This window comes from Macrobrachium nipponense, chromosome 26, assembly GCF_015104395.2.
Source record: "Macrobrachium nipponense isolate FS-2020 chromosome 26, ASM1510439v2, whole genome shotgun sequence".
Lineage (NCBI taxonomy): Eukaryota > Metazoa > Arthropoda > Malacostraca > Decapoda > Palaemonidae > Macrobrachium > Macrobrachium nipponense.
The window spans coordinates 50,632,182-50,634,681 of NC_087215.1; the positions used below are offsets into that span (position 1 = coordinate 50,632,182).

At 40.4% G+C, this 2,500-nt stretch overlaps 1 protein-coding gene across 1 annotated transcript in view; it reads left to right on the plus strand.

The window, feature by feature from the left end:
• Positions 1 to 844, plus strand: part of LOC135199823 (crustacyanin-A2 subunit-like) — a 1,652-nt gene extending 808 nt beyond the window's left edge. Inside the window, exon 3 of the mRNA XM_064227963.1 lies at positions 557 to 844. Coding sequence (XP_064084033.1) covers positions 557 to 789 — 233 coding nt within the window. The 3' untranslated portion in view covers positions 790 to 844. The remainder of the gene's footprint in view (positions 1 to 556) is intronic.
• Positions 845 to 2,500: the final 1,656 nt, after the last annotated feature.

The following is a 2,500-nucleotide window of genomic DNA, read 5'->3' on the forward strand; positions in this document are numbered from 1 at the left end:
CAAGAATCTTTAGGAGGAAAAAATTACGGTTGACATCTTCATTTGTCTTTTTCTTAGAACTGAATTAATTACCCACATTCTTCAATTTCCGTTTAACATTTCAAGAAATGCCAAGTAAAATACCTAAATAGATTACTATACTTTAAGGCTTAAGCAAACCTCGTCCTCAGCAAATAAAAAAAAAATACTAGTTATAGTGAAAGGTAGCGAGGGTGAATTCCAGTCTGTTATAAGAAGTCAAAGAAGGAAAGCGTATCCAAGGAAGTACCATCCAAGAGGACAGTTCATTTGTTTTATTTTGGTACGAGCTTGTCGGCGCGCGGCTGGAAATCGGCGCTGCTGTCTCCCCTACCGATTCTTTACCAACCACACCTCCATCCGGGGCGGACAAACAGTTTTCCAGGGTGAGGGTGTTATGCGTCATGTCTCCCCTACCAGTGGGAGGACAAACAAGATCCGCTTGGATTTTTTTTTTTTTTTATTATAGATAAGAACAAATTCCCAGAATTTCAAGTCTGATCCGCATCTCGCATCACAATTGGTTGTATCTCCCCAGTGTTCGCCGCTCCTTACCAAGTCATCGAGACCGATTATTACACCTATTCCTGCGTCTACTCTTGCCTTGGCTGGGGCGCTTACAAGACCGAGTTCGCCTTCGTCTTCTCCAGGAATCCCCAGAACGGAGGACCTGCTACGACAAAGTGCGCCGAAGTCTTCAAGAGGAGTGGCATTGATTTCTCCAAATTCGTCAAAGTTCCCCATTCAGCCGAATGTGTCTACCGAGCTTGAATTTCACGGTAACATGAACCTTTTCCCCAAAATAAACAGCTGAATTTGAAAATGATCAGCGTTTTCTTTGACTTCTAAATTGCCAGAATACACCATTCCATTCGTTAAGAATATATATATATATATATATATATATATATATATATATATATATATATATATATGTATATGTATGTATGTATATATATATGTATGTATGTATATAAATGTGTGTGTGTGTATAGATTCTCATCAAGTTTCCTTTTAAGTAAGAATGACCTTCTGTGCTCTGGATGCGACATATAACAATCAGGTAACGACCAGATACACCTGATACCTAAGTCACTATTCAGGTCCGGTTGCACACAACGGCTGCTACGTAAAGCGGGTCTAAAGACATGTCTTTGCACTGTGACTGAACTTTGGTTTCTCATTGATGAGGCAAAGTTTTAGACCACGAGAACTGACCTTCGACACTATTTATAACTGGAAGACTTTTTCTCAAAGATATATAATTTTTTAAAATCCACTGGTACATTCTTGTAAAACTGCATCTGCCAAGATGTAGTTTTTGCAAAATGCACGGATCATATTGAGAAGTGTACGTCGCAGAATATAATTTATATAGGTAAACTGGAAAGTCACTGTTAAGGATAACAGTGCCAACACTCATACCCAAAATACTTAGGTATCAAATATTATTTATGAAGAACCTTATGGTTATCCAAATCAATCTTCTTGAGGCTTTTTTCAACACCCGGGGGATAAATGCAGTAGTTTGTTCTGCAGATCTTGAAATTCCGACGGTTGCTGATTAAGTAAAAGGAGATAAATAAGTGCCAACTACGAGAGACCAAGAGAGGGACTTATGATCTAATGGTGAAATAACTGTAAGTGTAATTTATAGGTTAATGGTATTATAATAATCATGAAAACGATAATGTGACAAACATAAAAGGCCATCATCATTGACCAAACCATAAACTAGGAAGATGCTGATGATGATGACAAGAACAACCGCTTCTCTGAACACCTTACCAATCGCAAATACCTCTGTAAATGAGAGTTATGGCGCAAAATCCACGCAGCGTAAATGCAGAGAGAAGCTCTTCTTTTTTTCAAACACTTGCGGCGTCATCAGCCTCAAGAAGGCTTTGACGTCTTCCAGCCATGTCAACGAGGACAACGATGACTCGTCGACATGAAGGCCGAGTATGATGCTGCTGCAGTCCCCGCTATGTTGAGATGACCCTATCCCCATGAACCAAATGAAGGTCGTGCGATCCCTCGTTGCGTAATTGCACAAGGTCGCTCTATCTCTTGATGTCATGACGTAAGGCAAACTCAGGGTGAGCAACAACAACTTCTCGGGCCCTGGAGTGTCATGACTGCGGTTTTCACAATGGCGGTACGAACTCTGTCGTTTTCCGCGGCGTTAGATAAATAGGATTTTCATAGCTACACTTATCAATAATACACCAATGATGCTGACTTTCATGTAGGTACGTGACAAACAAGTGACAAACAAATGAAAATAATAAACATCATCACATCAAATACAGCTTTCTGGCATCTCCCCTTAAGAAAGTACGGCTTAAAGACCAGTGCAGTGCGGTTGGTTACATGTTTCGAAGGAATTCGTACGCATTCGCATAGAACAGGTCTGTCGAGATCATTGCTTGGTTAACCATATTCCCCCACCCGCCTGCTTTCATTGTGACCCATAGTCGCT